The sequence below is a fragment of the Eublepharis macularius genome, chromosome 15, assembly GCF_028583425.1.
Source record: "Eublepharis macularius isolate TG4126 chromosome 15, MPM_Emac_v1.0, whole genome shotgun sequence".
Classification (NCBI taxonomy): domain Eukaryota; kingdom Metazoa; phylum Chordata; class Lepidosauria; order Squamata; family Eublepharidae; genus Eublepharis; species Eublepharis macularius.
The window spans coordinates 27248384-27267077 of NC_072804.1; the positions used below are offsets into that span (position 1 = coordinate 27248384).

General features: G+C 45.1%; 1 protein-coding gene across 1 annotated transcript; it reads right to left on the reverse strand.

Annotated features, from left to right (window-relative positions):
* Positions 1–1639: 1639 nt before the first annotated feature.
* On the reverse strand, positions 1640–13602 carry LOC129342911 (digestive cysteine proteinase 2-like). The gene is made up of 11 exons (XM_054998870.1): positions 13563–13602; positions 13131–13190; positions 12502–12594; positions 11099–11271; positions 10074–10314; positions 8617–8818; positions 7255–7448; positions 6152–6243; positions 4671–4832; positions 3007–3196; positions 1640–1827 (listed from the first exon to the last, which is right to left on the reverse strand). The coding sequence occupies exons 1-11, from the start codon at positions 13600–13602 to the stop codon at positions 1640–1642; spliced, it is 1635 nt and encodes a 544-aa protein (XP_054854845.1).
* Between the last annotated feature and the right edge of the window lie 5092 nt (positions 13603–18694).

Genomic DNA, 18694 nt, shown 5'->3' on the forward strand with positions numbered 1-18694 from the left:
TCATCGCAGTGGACATCTACAGTCCAAGAGCAATGTTAATGGGGCTTGCAGAATAAAATTTCATAGGGGCTTGTGCCCAAAAACACATACAGGAGGGAAAGCTACAGTCACAAGTTGGCCTCAGCTGGGAATAGACTGTCAGCTTTTCATACAGCAAGTCTAGGTCTGCAAACAAACAAAAAAATTAAATCATAGCCTATAATCTGTGTACATTTTGTTTGTTAATTTACTTTGATCTCAGAAACAGAGTTTTCCAAGTTGCAGCTGGTACAGAATCATTCTGGTGCTGAATGTGTAAAATGTTTTGTCTCTGTCCTTTGAAACACATTCTTTAAGAAAATAACCTTGAAAAGTAGTGCAGGTGCTTTCCCCATACAATTTATTGCATTAATCAACAACTGCAGAAAAACACAGAAAGAGAGACAGGATTTGGTGGTCTGGAATGGACAGACCACTAAATAGAATTCCCTGGAATTCAGATCCCCAACTTTGGAGTGTCTCTAGTGACTGGCTGCAGCCGTTTCTTGCTCCCTTCCCCACAACAAAGTGAATACGATCTCTTTCCATGACCTAGAGATTGTTAAAGGATTTTTAGGCCCCTTTTCATAAATCCTTGTTCTGAGCATATATTCAAAGCTGACAGCACACAAAACGTGTAAACAAGTAAGAAAGCCTTGCTCTAAGTGTCACATTCCTTCCTCTGAGATATCCTGCTAGGCAGAAAGGGGTAGGTGAGAAAGATCACTGAACAAAGTATAAACATTTCCTTGTTTTGGTAATTCTAATTAGATAAATAAGATTTCAACCTTGAATGAATTCCTTCCCAAGGAATATATCAGATACATGGCTCCAGCTTCTCAAATGTTTGTAGAATTCATTTGTCACTCAAGTTTGTCAAATATCCTGTTCTCTGGGAAATGTATCATTTTGCATCACTCTGACAGTGTATGCATCATTTTGACAGGGTTTTATCCTAAAATTTGATCTTTTATTCTGTAAACAAATAGGAATTATTCTGTAAACAATCGAGGCTGAAGGGTATATAAAGCCCTCCAATGCTACTGGTCCTTACACATTTCTGCCTAAAATGGTGGATGTGTCATGGATTTATTAATGTAAACAATAAACCCATATTTCTTTGAAGATCACTGCTTTTGGTGTCTTGATTGTGTGTGAAGTTTTTTGGCTGAAAGGGGGTAATGAACAAAATACAGAGTACTTCAAATTAAATTCCCCTTCAATGATGACCAATTAAAGTTGTATTAATTATTAAAACAGTAAATGGATAAAGATGCCGAGTCATGAAAATACGGAATCTAGGCCAAATTGCAATGCGTTAATTCCACAGGACGTTTTGGCCTGGATACCGTGCATCAGATCCGTGAATGAGGTTGCTTTTCCCCACTGCAAGGAGTTTCCCCCTCGCACTGGGGAAAATGCGATGGTTTGCAGGATTCGGCTCAATAGAGCATATAGCAATACAATGCTGTATGATAGCATGGATAGTCCTGAAGAGGCAGTCCCTTGTTCAAGAAGCTCAGTTCTAATGTTGAGGTTTTACAAAATACTGTTCAGTGGCCACTTCCAAAGTTAGCAGGTCAGTTGCATATCGGCTAGTTTGTTGTATTCTTGAGGGCTGTCAGGCCAGGATCGGGTAGGTGGCCGCGGTCGCTACCCCACAGTTGTTCTCCTTCATGGACATGAGAATGTACCCGTCGTTTCCCCAGTAGGTGGACCAGGAGTTCTTGATAAGCCAGTAGCTCTCCCCGTGAAGAACCCCATATCCCACAGCTAGGACTGCATGATCCAACATCATGGTGTGATTTCCTGGAAGAAAAAATAGGGGAAAGTCAGTTCAGGACTCTCTATTTTTGAGAAGAGGTTGGACTATTATTGCAACCAATCTTACGCTCAAAAGACACTCATCTTTCAGGGCTGCTTTTTAGAGGGGAACGACCGAGAAGAGGAGCTTTTAACTCTGACCTCCCCTGCCTTTCCTCCAATACATAAAGCAGGAAGATGGCAGGGTAGGAGGAGGTTAGCGGCCCCACTGTATCTGCCCCATTTCCTCCCTTTAGAAAAAAGTCTTTCAAAATGATCGTGAAAGATGAAAGAGAAGTAGGAGCCTTAATAGACCATACCTGGTCTATTATTGCAAACATAAAAAATGAAATACCAGTTGGCAGGGGAGTCATTCAAGTGGCTTTACTATGCAGAAGCAAGAACGTTGGGACAAATGATCAAATCCGGTCTCAGCAGAATTTCAGGCTTTTAAAAAAAACCACAAAGATTTTAGTCCTCTGGTTAGAAAAGATGATGCGGAAAGAATGGAGTAGTTGTCATGCCGTACAGCTTCCAGATCTTTCAGTTCCTCACAAAGACCAAGACTTCAATCTTGGTTGTTGTACGAAGTTCTCAGGTTCTGCAAACCCCTCAACCCGTGCAAAGACATGCTATTCACAAGTGCATGCAACCGGTCTAAATTTTTTATTCAAAGCTTACATGTTCTAGGAAAGTGTGGAGAGGTCTGTCACAGACAAGAAACCTTGTATCTTTTAGGGAAGAAGAAAAGTTAGAATAGTTCCATCATGAGATGCTAAAGGGTTAAAAGGGGCATGGATAGGAATACAAAGCTTAGTTCTGCTATTTTGAAGACAAAATTTAGCTCCATATCCCTGCCTGGATTGGCTGTGGATAGAGTGTCCACATGGACTCTCTCTGCTTATCACCACCCCTATTTCTTCCTTTGAATTGGATGAGGAGGTTCTCCTTTGATCCAATTTAAACAAAAAAGACCTGCAAGTCATGCTCAGAAATTCTAAAAAATGTGGAAGGATGATGTATTCCGGGCAGGGCGGGGGGGAGCCCATGCCATGTGGAAGGAGCCATAAACTTGTCCCCCTTTTATTGATGAAGTTTATTGAGGCTTTCTATAGTGTGAGTCGAAACCACCCAAACTTCTACCCACCAAAGAGACCTCAAGCTCAGGAGCCAAATTGTACTTACCACACTCTGGTTCATAGTAGATGCCATTGGCATAGAAGGCAAAGGATTTGTGGGAGGCCTCGATGTTCACAGCCACAGGGCCATGCTTGTGTAGAGCAGCCTTGAGGGCCGTGGCATTTCCAGATTCCACATTGAAATAGCCAGAGACTTTTGCCATCAGTTCTGATTGGTTGTAGTGACAATAGCCGTTCTGGAAAGCAAGTACAATAGAAGAGGGTGAAAAAGCTCTTGTAGATCTGGCTGTGAGCCTACAGTTCAGAGATTCCATCTGATTTTTAAACTGCCAATGCTGGGTGCAAGATATGAATCTAATGGGCTACCTGGGGGATCATAATTCCGTAGGAGTGCAGAGAAGCTACAGGTTTGACAGATCCCTAAAACAGTGATTTCCTACCGGGTGGTGTCCATGGGCACCGTGGGACTTGCCAATATATTCCCAGTATGTTTCCTGGTGCCCAGATGGTTATTCCCCAAAGTGCTTTCCTCCACTTCACAGGAGTAGGAGTTGCTTCAGAAGATGCCATCTCCCTTTGCATCTCAAGGGAGCACCAATTCAAAAACAGCTGTCTCCATCACAGAAGGATGTTTGGCTAAAAAGCTCCTGTTTTGTGAAACCTCCTAATATTTTGTGATTAGACACAGCCATTTTGTGGTTGGTCCCTTCACTGTGGCAGCTATCTTGTTATTGTCTCTACTACCTGTTCGCAGAATTGCCAAAGTGTCCACAGTACGGTTGCTTGGGCTGGCCTAGCAACCAGTGGGTGATAGGAGACCATGTCGGGGAGTCTGTTTTACCATAGAGTTTTGGCCAATTCCTACAGAGGTATGACATCAGTTTTGAGTTTTCCCAGAAGTGATATCACACTAGTAGCACTTTTAATATATTTTTTATTTTTTATTTTATTAAGGTTGTCAATGCTAGTCCATGGGTTGGGGGGCTTGTTCTAAAGAGAAAACAAGAAGTGGACAAATTGCAGGGCAGTCCTAAGCACTGGATACAGAAGGTTGTAATAACTCTGATTAAATTGCACTGTTTTGGACAGACATGTATGCACTTGTTCCCAGATCACATGGCTTTAGTTTGGAACATACAATGCAGTGTGGCATTGTGGTTAGAGTTTGAACTAGGCCTGGCGAGACAAATCTCACCAGATAATCCCTTCTGAAACAAATCTCACTGGGCAGTAGGGATGCCACATGCCTGCTTTGGATGGTCATTCTCCTACTGAAGACCTCCCCTCCCTCGCTTCCATGCCTGGCAGGAGAACAGTGTGGAGTGGCAATGACATTGTGCTAACTTCCTGTCCAGGCAAAACCTCAGATGCAATGTCAGCTGATGCTCTAGAAACTGTACAGGATTAGCATAGAGTTTCTAAAGTGTCTGCTGACATGCTGACATCATGTCCAGGTTTTTGCCCTGATGTGATGTCAGCCTAGAGCAGAACATCAAGTCCAACTCTTGCCCTGTCCCCAAAGCTTCCAGGCACGCCAGGCAGTCTGACATCCCTGTTAGGTAACTCTGGGGCTAGTCACTCTCTATCTCCCTAACCTACCTTACAGGGGTTTTGCAAGATGAGGGAATGAAGAACCGTGTGTTTCTCAGCTTCTTGGGGGAATTGTGAGATAAAAATGTGAGAGGGCGATCAAGTCACTGGTGGACTCACCTGGCCCAGGTAAGGCCCATAGGACTCTGTGCTCGGAATTCCACCGTGTCTCATGATCCACTCGTATGCATACCACTCCTCGCCGCCATCACAAGCACGGTTTCCAAAGCCCCAGGAGCAATCAATCAAAGCTTGCTGAGACAGCGGAGTCAGTACTCCAGTCTTAGGGAAAGGAAGGAAAAAAGATTCCTTAGTCAGGCCAGCACCCAAATCGCCAAGGTTCAATGGACAGATCTCCAGGTTTATTAGTTGTTGCTATTGTACATTTAGGGGCAACCCCACAAACTGTGCAACTAATGGTGTGTACAGACAGGATGTATGTGAATAGAAACAGGACTGTAGGTTAAAAGCTCCTTTGTATAGTGAAAAGCAGATACCAGTCAGGGAAGCTTGGATCTTTTCTTTGTTATGTTAGTTTTGTATGTGCGGGAACATTTTTCACAAGGAAGCATTCCACTGTGCAGTCCCTTCCCCATGGAAGTCTAAGTCTACAGCGTCTGTGGCTTTTCAGTTTAAAAGAGAGAAAGAGATGGGTTGTCTATAAAATTATGCCTAACACAGAAAAAGTAGTCACACACACACACACACACACAGAGAGAGAGAGAGAGAGAGAGCATTTTTCTCCCCCTCCCATAAAGCTATCACTCTGGCTCAAACTAAATGCCATATCTTGCATGAATGTTTGTCCTCCTGACTTGCTGTCACACACTAGAATGCAGTTGATAATTTCAGATCAACAAAAAACATTTTCCAACACAATGCAGAATTAGGAAGTCACTACCCCAAGATGTAGATTTGTGGAGGAAAACTCTCTCAATCGTTATTAGCCATGAAGGCTAAATGGAACCTCCATTTGGGGGGGAAGTGTGGCTATGAATAATAGTTGCTGGGGGGGCAACTACTACTACTACTACTACTGATAATAATAACAGTAACAACAACAACAACAATAGATTTGTATACTGCCCCTCAGGACAACTTAATGCCCACTCAGAGCAGTTCATAAAGTGTGTTATTATCCCCACAACAATCACCCTGTGAAGTGGGTGGGGCTGAGAGAGCTCTGAAAGAGCTGTGACTGACCGAAGGTCACCCAGCTGGCTTCAAGCGGAGGAGTGGGGCATCAAACCTGGTTCTCCAGATTAGAGTCCTGCCGCTCTTAACCACTACACCAAACTAGGGGCAGGGGGTTGGCCTCTGTGTCTTCTAATTGTCCACTGTGGGAAAGAGGTTACTGGACTTGGCAGACCTTTGAACCGATCCAGCAGGGTTGGTCTTATGTTCTCCCATGAGCAGCCTGAAGGGGAGTATGTCCAGAAACAGGTTCACCTGCTGTCTGTGAGAGCTAGACTTGAAAATGTTCTCTCTCTCACACACACACACACACATACACCCCTTATGAAGGCACATAATGCAACAATTTTGCTGAAGCTACTCTGGTATGGACAGTGTTCTTTCTCTCTTCAAGCCTCTTGACTCACCTTGAGGAACAGAGCCCCTTCCAGGGCTCCAGTGGTAGCAAAACTCCAGCAGGATCCACACACGGCCTGGTCTTTGACAGGGGTCACAGCACCTTCATTGGTGGCCAGGGAGAAGAAAGGACACGTGTTAACGCACCACTCTCACTATCTAATTTTTAAAAACAATCCTCCCCTAATTATACACACACATTTTTTCAGGGTGCAAATGAAAGAATGACATCTTTCTTATTCTTAAGCTAATAGGCAAATATGCAAACTGAGGCCTGGTTTTAGGGTCACCAACAGGCCTGGTGAAAAACACCCTGTCCCTTTAACAGAGGCTTAATGGGATGTTATTTGCTTGGAGATAAGACTTACCTTCATGCCATGAAAATAGTCAACTGCCATTTTCTATAAATTGTCTCTAATTTCTATAAATGAAACCTCTACGTGCCATCAAGTCGCCTCCAACCTATGGTGACCCTATGAAGGAAAGACCTCCAAAATGTCCTTCATTAACTGACTTGCTCAGATCCTGAAAACTGGAGGATGTGGCTTCTTTTATCGAGTTAAGCCATCTCGTTTTAGGTCTTCCTCTTTTCCTATTGCCTTCCACTTTTCCTAACATTATTGACTTTTCCAGAGAATCTTGTCATCAAAGTATGATAGCCTCAGTTTGTCATTTTAGCTTCTAGGGAGAATTAAACTTCTAGACAGGACATTTTTCACTAAGCATACTTGCCACCCTACCTGATGAGTACACATGCAAAGGAATAACATGGCAGAACCACAGGAATAGATTATCGTTTTAGTAGCCAGTGGTGGATCTGTGTGTGAACAAGTGAGCAACTGGCTCCATGCAATAGATAAAAGAGCATGGAGGAAAAAGACTTTCTATGTACAGGGAATTTTCTAGCATAGGTGCACATACCAAAAGGTACCCCGTATGATCTGCCAATAGCATCTGAAATTATGTCGTCAATGCTACCTTCTCCAATCAGTGCCACCTGGTTTCCCAGAATTTATGAACCGGGTTTTTCATTTTTGAGCAAGACAATATTTTTATTGTTAAAGAAATTTAGGACCCAGCTGAGAACCTGTACCCGAGACGCTCGTATGCTTACCATAAAGCCTCCAATCCAGGCTGTCTGGCAGGCTGAGGTCATTATAGGTTTGCGATGGGAAAGACCACCCATTATTGGGTCCGCCAGATTTTAACCTCCCCCTCAGCACTGCCATCTCCTCGGCGGTATGATCAGCCAGGTGGTTCACAGCAAGCTTGTAGGACAGGTTCGCTCGGTTCCTGGAGTGGATGTACCTGGGAGGAAACAAAAAGGGAGCTGGAGAAACCATCGGTTTAAGACATGAAGGTGATTCAAGAGCCACGGTGCTGTGGTGGCTAGAGGACTGGCCTGGGACCTAGAAGAGTCTGACTTTCAGTCCCTGTTCAGCCACGAAGCTCACGGGATGATCTTGGGCCAGTCATTCTTAACCTACCAGCAAAGGTTGTTGTGGGTATAAAATGGAGGCAGGGAGAACCACATACACTGTTCTAAGCTTCTTTGAAGAGGGGCAGATGACCCATATGATAGCAGCATCCTTTCCCATAACACATCCACTCATCCCACTATCGGATTTGTTCCCAGGTTCTGCAGGTTTATATTGTAAAACCTGCAGAACTCATTTGTCCAGAAATGACAGCAAGACAAAAGAAACCAATTCCGGTTCTCACATTGCAAAGTCCGTGCGGCCACTCCAAGCCCTTTGGATCAGCTGTAATTCCCAGGCATGTCCAGCCTGATCCAGATTAGGACCACGATGCTTAAACCTTTCCCTCCCCGTGCCCCTTTTCTGATCTGCCTATTCCAGAGGACCTGCTATTCCCCTGTTGGTGAAACTACTGATGGCTATAAATCAGTTTTGGTCCTGTGACCCTGGGAATCGACTATCTCAGGGTGAGAAGGCACCGCTGGGGAAAAGAGAATGCAGCACAGATCCTAGGCTTACCGGTCCCCTGGTGGGAGTGAGGGATCCCCTGTTTACACCCTCCAACTCATGCCACCACTCACCCGGCCAGCGGGGGGAAAGGCACGGGAACGGGCCTCTCAGGTGCGCTCTTGGGGCAGTGTGACAATGTCACTTCCTGGGAGTGATGTCATCATGCCAGCCATGCTTCACAGTGGGCTGATTTGCGCTCCAAATGGGACCCATTTGACGTCGCCTGGAAGTGATGTCACCAAAAGTGATGTCATCGCGCAAAAATGGGGGTGGCCGCGTGAAAGCGAGTGCCTTGTATTCACCCTCCCACTGGGAGAGAAAGGGGACCGGATAACCCTAACGGATCCACAGTACTTGACCCCATGGATCATTGGGACCCACAGTCATGATTCTGACCACTTTTGTGGGCTTTTCTGACCCCTTTTTGTCAGCCAAATCTGGGTGTGTGGAGAAGCGGCTGAACTTAACGAAACTGCTGTCTCTGGTACCTCATGTTATGAATGAAGTTGTGTTTCCGGTGCTCCATCTCCTTCTCGCTCTTGTAGGTCTTCCTGTATTTTTTCTTATAGCGCTGAAAGATATGCTCGTGGTGTCTGCTTATCTCTCCAGTCGTCCCAACAAATTCCTGCATGGGATTGGCCATGATCCGGTGCTCTGGTCCTGGCGTGGGCCAGCTTTCACATTTGATATCTATGAAAGAAAAGCAAAAGTTACTGAGGTGGCATTCTTCAGTATTGCCTTGTCCTGATGGAGAAAGTTGAAATGATACACTGTGCTCTGGAGACACATGAGTTGAAAACTTCGTCGAAGCTAAGCAGGTCCGGTTCTGGCCCATTCCTGGATGAAGACCTCTTGAGATCCCCAAAAGCTGCTTTGAGTTCCAGGATGGGAAAAGGTAGGATATAAATAAGTCATGGTCAGGGCTTTTTTTCTGAGAAAAGAGGTGGTGGAACTCAGTGGTGGAAGTCAAGACCACACAATGACGTCACTTTGGGTCAGCTGGAACAAGGGGGAAGTTTTTTAAAGTTTAAATTGCCCTCCGTGAAAATGGTCACATGGCCAGTGGCCCCGCCCCCCTGATCTCCAGACAGAGGGGAGTTTAGATTGCCCTCCACGCCGCTGAGCAGCGCAGAGGGCAATCTAAAGTCCCCTCTGTCTGGAGATCAGGGGGCGGGGCCACCGGCCATGTGACCATTTTTAAGAGGTGCCGGAACTCCATTCCAATGCGTTCCTGCTGAAAAAAAGCCCAGGTCATGGTGATGAATTGCTTTGAGTCATAGAATCTGTGGGCACTTTGGAAAATTGGAGAACAAGCAGTGGGCACTTGCAGCAAAATGACTCATGGAGGGGGGTGGGCAATCACAAAATGGCTGCCATTGGGCTGGAACTAACCACAGAATATTGGGAGGCTGCAAGCCAAGCACCCTTCCACGCTGGAAGTAGCTCTTTCCAAATGGGAGCCTCTGCAAGTACAAAGGTGATGCCTCCTGTGGCCTTCTGAAGCACCTCACGTGTTCCAATGGAGCAAAGCCAGGACAGGCTCTGTTCTTTGAGGGAAGAACCCAGAGGGCAACAGGAAATGAAGCAGTGGGCATCAGTGGGCATCATAGTCACATGGGGTGGGGGAGCTAAAGGGAGCTGAGAAACAAAAATGGTCCTGATGTTGGTAGGACCTTAAAAAATGCACATCTTCTCATTCACACAGCATGCAAACATCAGACTGTGATCTTTTTAAAAGATCATATAAAACCAGGTGTCTGAAAGACTGGAGCCAAGCAAGAGAAAACTGGGCTAGTAGGTGATTACGGGACACATGGTATGGATGCTAAAAAAATACTTCAGTGCAGTTTGGATGTCCAGTGGAAGAAAAAGCCTCCTGTGGGAGAAACACAGATTGGGTCATGTGGCAGCCATACTCAAGAGCACAGTATTGTTTTGTACATACCATGAGGGAGATCAAAGACATTGGATGGGAAGGTCTGGGAAAAGCTGGTGTAGTCAATTTCATACTTGTCATAGTGGGAGCCCAAGAGGGTGTTGAATCCTGACATCTCATAATGCATAGGCGCAAGTCCAGTGGAAGTATCTGCCAGCCATAATTTATAGACGTTTTTCTTCTTGCCCCAGTAAGACACGCGCTCCAGCACTGTGCAGTTCTGTCCATTGTAGGTTTCTTGCCGTACAGGCTGGAGTTGGCAGTAGGGGAAAATGCAAGGAGAATGAAGTGTTTATTTCAATATTTATATCCCACTTTTCCTCATAGCTCAAGGCAACTAACAAACCATAATTTAATACAGGGCTTTTTTTCAGCGGTGTTCCGGAACCTCTTGAAAACAGTCACATGGCTGGTGGCCCCGCCCCCTGATCTCCAGACAGAGGGGAGTTTAGATTGCCCTCCATGCCACTGAGCAGCCTGGAGGCCAATCTCAACTCCCCTCTGTCTGGAGATCAGGGGGCAGGGCCACCAGCCATGTGACCATTTTCTCTAAGGGCAACCCACTGACTTCCACCACCTCTTTTCCCAGAAAAAAGCCGATTTAATACATACAGAATAAAACAGAACCCAAAATAATCCTTCCTGCGTAACAGATACTACCTACAATCTATATCCTATTAAAGCCCCAGGAAATAAAATGTTCTTGTTGAGCCTTCTAAAAATTGCTAGAGATGGCATCCCCCAACACACACACCTCCTTAGGGGCCCCGTTCCAAAAAAATAGGAGCCATGACAGAAAAGGCACAGGCTCTAGTTTGATGCCAAGTGGACTATGCTATGCCGGTTGGCAACCTGAAGAGCTCAACTGGAACATGGGAAGAGGTAGTCCATTATATATGTGGGATGTGGGCTCTTTTGGATTATTAGTCAGGTGGTGGAACAAAGGCTCTGACAATCTCCTCCAGGCACCACACTAAAACACACTCGCACGCACGCACACACTCCAATGAAGAGGAAGACCCTGAGGCACTCACCTGGAACCCAGTTAGTTCAGGGAAGATATTTTGAGGCCTAATGGGAGACTCAGATGTGCCATTGATCTGGAAACATTTTCTCATATTCAGCTTGGCCTCTGTGGTTTCTGGGGTTACCTTGAAGCTGGCCCCAAAGGGCTTCAAGGAGCCACACTGGTAAGTGATCACCTGGCCTGAAGCAAGGGAAGAGACATGGATTATTTCATTGCTTCAGAAAAAGCACCTGTTCCTTATAAAATGAGCATTTCCAGCCCACCAGGCTCTCAGATATTGAGCTTTCCTTTTAATAAGGGCACTTAACTTACAAGTACTGTTTCTCTCAGCCTAACCTACCTCACAGGGTTGTTGTGAGGGGTAGAGTTTCCAGCATCCAGGACAAACATCCAGGTGAAGCCTGGAGATCTCCCAGAATTACAAGTCATCTCCAGACAATAGAGATCAGTTCCTCAGGAGAAAATTAGGGGTTGCCAACTCTGGGTTGGGAATGTCCTGGAGATTTGGGGGTAGATCCTAGGGAAGACAAGGTTTAGGTCGAGGAAGGACTTCAGCAGAGTATAATACCACAGAGTCCATTCTCCAAAGTGGACATTTCCTTCCATCGAATTGATCTCTGTAATCTAGAAATCAGTTGTACTTTTAGGGGGCTGGAGGCTGGCAACCCTAAGAAAATGGCAGCTTTGGAGGGTAGCCTTTATGTCATTATGCTCTTCTGAGGTCCTTTCACATGCTCTACTCCCAAATATCCAGGAAATTCCCAACTGAGAACAGGCAGTCCTAAGAGGAAGGACAATGTTGTGAGCCACTTTGGGTCCCTATTAAAGGGGGAAGTGTGGTATAAATTTACCAGGCCATTGACATGTTTCTTTGGTTGAAAGCCTGTGTGGTGGTGTGTCAAACCAAGAGGATGGGGGATACACAGACCCAAATCCTCAGCCATCCGTAAAGCCAGCTAGCTAATCTACCTCACAGAACTGTGGTGAAGGGGGGGGGGAAGGAAAGAGAGAACTACATACACCACCACCCTCAACTCCTTGAAGGAAATCCAAGATAAGGTTGTGACAGATGGAAAAGTCTGTCTCCTGCTCCTTTTTTAAAATGAAAAGAAGTTTGGGGAGGGAGCTATTATGAGAGACAGTAGGGGAGGGGATCCTCCTTGACACTTTGCCTGCTATTTTTTTCACTTGAAATTGCTTCTCCACCCCACCCTGCCATTTTCTCCCTGCAGATTTCCTCACTTGCACTTTTCCCAGGTAGAGCTTCTATCTCAAGAAACAACCAGGGAAGGCAACACCTTGTGATGCAGCGCAGATCATCAATGCTAAGTATACATGTGGGTAAAGACAGATAGATGCCTGCCCTCAGAGGGGCTAAGCAATGACTCTTTTCCTTATGACTCCCCTTACCATGATAATACTCGATCCGGCTGTTTCCTTCTGTTGCGTTGAACCAGGCCTCAAAGGGCTCCTCTATTTCAGCATAAGGCAGTTTGAGAACCCCTGGAGGAAGCGAGATGGTTGGAACTGGTTAGCCTGGAAACAGAAATCATTGTGGAATCTGGAAACATTATGGGGCTTGTCACGAAGCTCACGGACTGTTTTCACCTGCACAAAGGCAGGGCACGAGGTTTGAACTTGACCTTCCAAATCACTCAGCTACAGTGCTACATTTGATCACATTATGGGCTTTCAAAAGTAAAGAAATTGTCCCCGTTTTAATCATCTGCTTAGGTGTGACTGGTCTGAACCATATAGCATAAGCATAGGGCCCTGCAGTTGGCAGAAACAGTCCTGATCCATAGCCCTCATCCCCGCATGGAAAGTCTATTTGTAGCATTTCTTCTTGATGGGTTGAAAACTTGGAATATCATCCCCCCTGCCCCCGCCGACCATCTGTTGAGATTTTGCAAGTGCTGAGATGCACCATTGACCTTCCTCCTGTTCCCATATCACAAAATCCTGATGCCTCTCAGAGACACAAATCACTAAACAGATAAGCAAACAAACATTCAAGGGTCCCGAGAGCCCAGCTTTACCTGTGGCATGATAGGCTTTCCCATAGTTGACAAGTGTCTGCAGAGGTTTGCTTTCCGTTGCTGAAAGAGAAAAAAAGGGGGGCTTGTTTTGTAAGTCCCCATATAGCTTCGTTTCTTTCCAAGTCTGCAAAGATTTCAGCTCACAGCGATCAGCAAGACAGATGTAGAATAACAAAGAATGACAAAAGAAACAGAATCGGAGTGGGGTTTTTTTTCCAAGTGAAAAATTATGCCAAGACACAAACAACTTGCCCGTGAAGATAGTTTGGGTGGGTAGCTGTGTTGGCCTGCGATAGATGAGCAAGGTTTGAGCCCTAGGATCTCGGCTTCATTTAACCACACAGGATATTTCTATGCTCTGCCTGAGATTCAGCCCTTGCTCATCACACAGCTCATCTGCAGGATCACACTCTTGTATAAAGACAAGCTTACCAAGGAAACAAGCCCATAACACAACCACCAGCATCCCCATCGCTGCAACATTCGCCGATCACTCAGGATGTTCTCCAAGGCACGTGAAAAAGGAGCAACTTTTTGTTGCTGTCAATTAGCCAGTGGTGAAAGCTGGGCCCTCCCTCAGGGTGGGACTAGAAAGGCTGCAGAAATCTTGAACGGGACTGGGAAGGGCTGCTTAGAGCTCCCCCAAAAGGAGCAGTAAGTCTGGCTACCAGATTTTCCAGAAAGCCATGTTAAAACTGATCATGGCCAAATCGGTTGATCACTGGTGGTGGTGCCAGCCAGATGCCTCTGGGAAGCCCGGAACAGGGCCATGCCACCCTCCCCAAGCTGTTTGTCTTCCAGCAACTTGTATTTGGAGGTATACTGCCTCTAAACATGGAAGCTCCAAACAGACTAGCCACAGCGGATGGACCTATCATCCATGCATTTGTCTAACCCTTTTAAAAAGATATCTAAGCCACCTCCACAGCTCGGAAGATGAATTCCATAAGTCATTGATGAGTATTGTGAAATAATACAGGGTTGGAGCCACACAGGGGCATTTTCCCTTGGCACAAGCAGTCTTGCAGGGAAGACTCCTTGCACTGGAGGAAAACACCAGGGGAACAGATCCGTGGGATCCATCCCAAGTTCTTGTGTCTATTTTGACACTGACAATCAGTTTCACTATGTGATTCCAAGTTTTAGAATTATGAGAGGGGAAGAATAATCCTTTCCAATTACATAAATCTCTATTATTTTTTCCTCTTCATCATCTTTTAACAAACACACACACACACACACACATGTTGATTTACTTTATTTATACCCCACATTTCTCCCCAGCGGGGACCCAAAGTGGCGTCAGCATTCTTTCCTTTGACATTTCAGGCCATCTCAAAATAGACATATTGAACCCCTGATCATTTTGGTTGCTCTTTTCTTTACCATTCCAGGTCTAGGCTGCAGTTGTCACCTATGTGCTAATCCCACCTCCCCTGCATCCTGCACCCAGTGCCAACCCAGCTTGCCGGTAAGTTGTCAAGCTTCCTTTTAGAAACAGGATGCTGGATTAAGGGGACCTTTGATCCAATCCATTAGGCATCTCTTGACATTCTTAAAGAGGAATATAAGAAAATGGAATACTTGAGCTTTTGTTAACTTTGCATTTTCTTTGTTTATTCTTCTTGCCCTAAACTCATCTGGCTTCTGTCCCAAGGTTGATGCATTTGCCTCCTTGAGGTCAGGATGTCCCCTCTGAAACCATAACACAGTCAGATGAGAAGCCAGACCTTTGAGCCAGATTCTGAATCCGCAGGTTCAGAGCCTTGCTTGGTCAAAGTTACGTGATGTTTTCCATCCTGAGCTTGAAATGCTTTTTCTGTCCAAGCTCCACTTTGGAAGAAGTCAGCCATTTTTATTGTAATCCTGAGCACAATTATTCCCTCCAAGGTGTGTGTAGCCCCACCACCAGAAGCTTCCTCATCTGTCATGCAATCGCTTTCTGTCCCTGTCCGGCACTTCCAGAGCCTCAGAACTGGAGAGGGAGTTTGTAGCACTTGGTTCCTCTTCCTCTTGGCTGGGTCTCTCCTGCGTAGCCTGGAATGAGAACTCAGCCACCTTCTTGCTGGCCTGCTTCTTAGCCTCTTATGACTTCAGGGGGATCTTGGGCTGCATCTACACAGCTAAACCTCTGGCTGCTGTTGGCAGCACCTGCATTGGGGCCTTGAAGGTCAAGTCAAGTCAAGTCAAGTTTATTCTTACAGTCTGCGACCAGTACATATAAAACCATTTGCAAATCAGTTTAAAAACAGTTGAGACTGGATACAGGGGAAGAACGATGAATAAATATAAGAGTAAAAAAATAAGATCATCATAAATTAGTTGTTTAAAAGGTTAAAATACATTCCGTCTGCCTTATGCCATTTACATTGCTTGTAGACCTGGGCACAGAATCTTGCTACTTGACGTGTTGTCCGATCAGACAAAAGATAATCAAGTTTGATTTTATTTGAACTTCCAGGGCATCTTTCTACTAATGGACTGATGGTTTCCGCTCTAATTTTACTATGACTTGGGCAGTTAAAGAAGATGTGCTCCATTGAGTCAATTTCTCTTAGGGGACAGGAACAAATCCTAAGAGAGTAAGGGCCTTAAAGGTCAAAACCGACCTGTTATGTTCTTGCAGCAATCCTCCTTGTTGCTGCTGCTATGGCGGGCTTCTCTGTTGCCATCACAGGGGGTTTCCAAATGAACAAACCTGTGGCTCGCAGCTAAGTCTAGGGTAGCCTTAGCAGTTGGTCTGGGCCTGCTTCTGGACACCATCTAAGCCCATTAACTTCGATGGACTTACAGCCCTCCTTAAGATACGAACAGTGCCACCAAGAGGTGCTGAAATGCAAAAGCTCTCAGATGGTGACATTTCTATGCAAAGCTAAAAGTTAAGCACCACCCTCTCCAAAGCATACAACATTCCTTTGTTGCTGCATAGAATCTCCGTCTGAGTTCAGAACAAACAGAACGTCATGGTAATCAAATCAACCAGTTTGAGTGAACATCTGAATGAAATTCATTTTATTAACAAATTAGGATCCCTCAAACCAGGATCTGAAAACCTGGCATGAGGCTGATTTTATTAACCTCCATTTGTCCTAACTATGGTTCTGCATGATGTACAGACACAGACATATTCTGGCCTGATCTTGGCTTGTTCTTCCATGGTGTCCTCCCTGGCTACCTCCCTAGAGCAAACGTGCATTTCTTAAAACAAACCAGGAATTGAAAGATCGTCTGTGAGTCAAATTCTAGTTACAAAAACCAACTGTAGTTAGGATAAACCATGGTTATGTTTGAATCAAGCAGGACTTCACAAGAATTATCAGCAGAACGTGTCACCACCATCCTGTCTCCCCTTCCCCCGATCTAAGAGAAATACCAGTTCTATACATTAGGTCAATATTATTTTCATCCCCATATTGCAGTTGGGCACAGGCAGTGACTTGCCTAAGTCCGCCAAATAAATTCATGGCAGAGGTATGATTTGAACTGGGAATTTCCTGGAAACATAGACTGAATGCTGTGCTAGGTCTTCAACCAGAAGCCAGCCAAAGCTGCCAGATTGGAATGAATTGCAATCCAAATTCCTGGCCTTTGAGACTTCAACATACTTGACACACTAAGACAGAGATCCCCAACATGGCTCCTTCAGTGCCACAGCACCCAAAGCAAAGAGCCAGTCCTGGCTTTCCTTCACCTTCTTTGAGCAGAATGTGCTTCAGAAGGACTGAGGAGGCATCATGTTTGTGCCTGCAGGGAGCACCCATTCAGGAACAGCTGCCTCCACTACAAGAGGCTGCTTGGTCTGAGAAGTCCCCATGGCAACCATTTAATGGAGGCCTTTCCTCCCATGGCAGCCATTTTTTGTAGAAGTCCACTACCCTTTCTCAAAATTCCAGATGCATCCACAGGTGCAACGAAGTCGAGTACCCCTGCACTAGGAAATACTCTCTTTATATCTTTGTGTTCCCCATAACTGGAATGTTAGCTAACTGTAGAGTAAGGCAGTAACATACTTTTGATTTTAAAGAGATGCAGTTGCTAGACTATAATATAGTACGCAGTTCCAATTCCAGTCTCTGTTTCTGCTGATGTGCCATATGAGATTGTGTCTGGAAAGGACAGTCCTAGAGGAACAAAAACTTCTTTGAAGCTTGAAAACTGAGATGTTGCATGTCAGTGAAGTTCACGCACTGATTCACACACACACACGACTTAGAAAATACAGCATGCCAAAGAACAGGTCATAGTAGACAGCAAGAATGTCCACGAGCCTCAAGGACAGATAACAGGATGGAGATTAATCGGGCTGAAGGTGAAACTAGTATCATCTTGACGCTGTAAGTACTGTGAATATCTCTTGTTGGAGTCATAACACCACCATCACTTCAACATCAGCTTAACTAGGAAAGGAGCAGAAAGTAAGAGTGGAGGTCGAATCATTATCTTTATGTGAACAATTTTTCAGCTTCTGCAGAGTTCATCAGAAGTGTTTTCTTTTTCAGGCAAGGTATACTGACACGGGTTTCTTTTTCCAATATGGCCCCCCATCCGTGCCCAAACAGTGTTGCCAACTTTTTACCAGCACCCTCTTCCTGTACCTCGTACAGCCACTTGATCTGAAGTTTTCTTTAAGGGCACAGCAACAGGTCAGTTTGGGGTGCTTGAACACACCACAATTCAGTGTACAATCTGTCAGCCAGTGATGAACGGGGAGCCAAACTTTCAAGACCATTTTTCTATTCATCGACTTGTTTGTGGCTGTTCAGCAGCTGGCTTCAACTGTCCCTTCCTAACAGTCCAGTGCAGTGCAAATGACTTGTTGACCATGCACATTCTCCCATCAATTGTGGAGTGCTATTTCCCATTGTCCTTGTTGCTTTGCTCAGTGGGCAGTTGTTTTACAAAGTTAAATTAGTTGCAACTAAGTCATGTAATTCACTCATAATAATTGCTATGTTTTCTTTAAAAAATCTAACCATTCAGTGTTCATCATGTGGTCCTTAGCAGTGTCAAGGCTGCCAATGTGTTTGCACTGAGATTGTTTGCATGCATGCACAGCTTTACAAAAACCTGATGCAACCCTAAACAGTAGGAAATTGAACAGACCCAGTGCTAACATCCAATTGGCACAGTTTAACAAGGTAAGTTTGACTGCTGAACGTGTTCTTCATGAAATTTGTAGCATCTCTTTTTGCAACACCATTAGCTTTCTCCAACGTGGAAGCATGTTGGCTTTGAGTGGTTTCATTTCAGAAACTGTAGCCCACTATTTTTAATCCTTACTGTAGGATCCCTGCCTATCCTTTAGCATATTGAGTATCTTCCTGCCAAAAGCCCTAGTAGAGAAAAAAAAAACAGGCACTATTCAAAGACCTGAGACCGCCCGCCCGCCCGCCCGCCCGCCATGAGTCTTAAAGTAAATCAGGAGAAGTCCTTTTTAATCAGAGAAACGGTACATAGAGGGAAGAGTTAACCCCCTTTCCTTCCCCATTTCTACAACCCCAATCCATACTGGCATCTCTGCAGCTACTTTTTGCAGCTAAATGACATGTCAAGGAGTGTGCAAT